The 1,261-nt window shown below is 56.3% G+C and overlaps 1 protein-coding gene across 1 annotated transcript in view; it reads left to right on the top strand.

Annotated features, from left to right (window-relative positions):
• Positions 1-1,261, top strand: part of ITGA9 (integrin subunit alpha 9) — a 313,829-nt gene that overhangs the window by 234,907 nt on the left and 77,661 nt on the right. Inside the window, exon 15 of the mRNA XM_030887657.2 lies at positions 414-522. Coding sequence (XP_030743517.2) covers positions 414-522 — 109 coding nt within the window. The remainder of the gene's footprint in view (positions 1-413; positions 523-1,261) is intronic.

The raw sequence follows: 1,261 nt of genomic DNA, 5'->3' as shown, positions 1-1,261 counted from the left end.
TTGCGAATGCCAAATGCACAATTCACTTTGGGGTCTTAAAACTCTTACCCTCATTATCCTTAACAGAATTTTGTGACAGAACAGAAAATGTGTCACTTAATCTCATTAAAAATCTAGGAAAATCTGAGGTGGAAGCCGCCGTGGCCCTCTTCCTCCATCCGAGAGCCTAGGTGCGGCTCACTGAATTGCCCTAACGTGTGAAGGCACTGCTGGGAGAGCCTGCTTCCAAGGCCGGCGTGTCTGCCGCGACGGTGTGCAGGGCAGAGAAGGGACAGTGCACGTGGGGAAGGCAGGGGTGGAAGACGGCTCTTGGGAGATGAGGTTCAGAACGAAGCAGGCACAGAATTGGGTGTTCAGGGGTGCGAGGGCTTGGCCGCAGGCGGGGATGGTGATGTCATGCTTTCCTCTTTCAGAGTCATGTCTCCAACCTCCTTTGTGTACGGTGAGTCTGTGGACCCCTCCAACTTCATTCAGCTGGAGGACCTGGAGTGCCATTTCCAGCCCCTCAACGTCACCCTCCAGGTACCCGCCCCTGCAACCTTGTCTGTCCCTGAGGGGCGGGGACCCTGGAAGAACCCACAAGATGTGCCTCGAGGGGACGGGGTCTTTCCAGGAGAAGGCCCTCTTGCCCTGATTGTCCGGCCTGTGGTATGGGTACACAGGTGCGTTCTACAACCACACGTAGACCTGGCTCCCTCCTTGTCCATGTGGACGGCTCTGCTGTCAGGGCTTTGAAAGAAAGCTGCTTCATGGTGCCCCCCAGCCCCAAGGGGACTCCTTTCTGGTCTCGGTCGCTCTGCTCATGACAGTGGGGCAGCCTCAGAGGTTGGCAACCTCTCCTTCCTCCTGGGGTGATCCATGTCAGCCCAGCCAAAGACTCTCCTTTCTCATGGGGGTGCCACCGAAACTCTGTGGAGCCCAGTTCCACCCCGATACACACGAGGTCGCCGGGACCCAGAATTGACTCAGTGGTAACTGGTTTGATTTGGGTTAAGGTCCCAACACTATGGGAGGTGAGCCTGGGCCAGCGACCTGTGAGGCAGTCACGGACAGACTAGACAATGCTGATTTCACCCAGTGCCCTTCCAGGAGCTTCGGATGATGTAAAGGAGAGGAAATAAATGCAGCTGCCTGGCCCCTGTGCATTGCCGTTGCTGCGGTTTCTGCTGTTCTAGCTTACCGCGCTCTGGTCCAGCCCGCCCCTGGAGAGGATGCTCTCAGTCTGGCATTCACCACTGCGGCCAAATAATTATTACTTTCC

Source organism: Echinops telfairi, unplaced genomic scaffold (assembly GCF_000313985.2).
Source record: "Echinops telfairi isolate 266 unplaced genomic scaffold, ASM31398v2 ScPeMD7_7420;HRSCAF=8458, whole genome shotgun sequence".
Classification (NCBI taxonomy): domain Eukaryota; kingdom Metazoa; phylum Chordata; class Mammalia; order Afrosoricida; family Tenrecidae; genus Echinops; species Echinops telfairi.
Note: the sequence above shows the minus strand (reverse complement) of the source record. Positions and strands in the feature narration are given on the sequence as shown.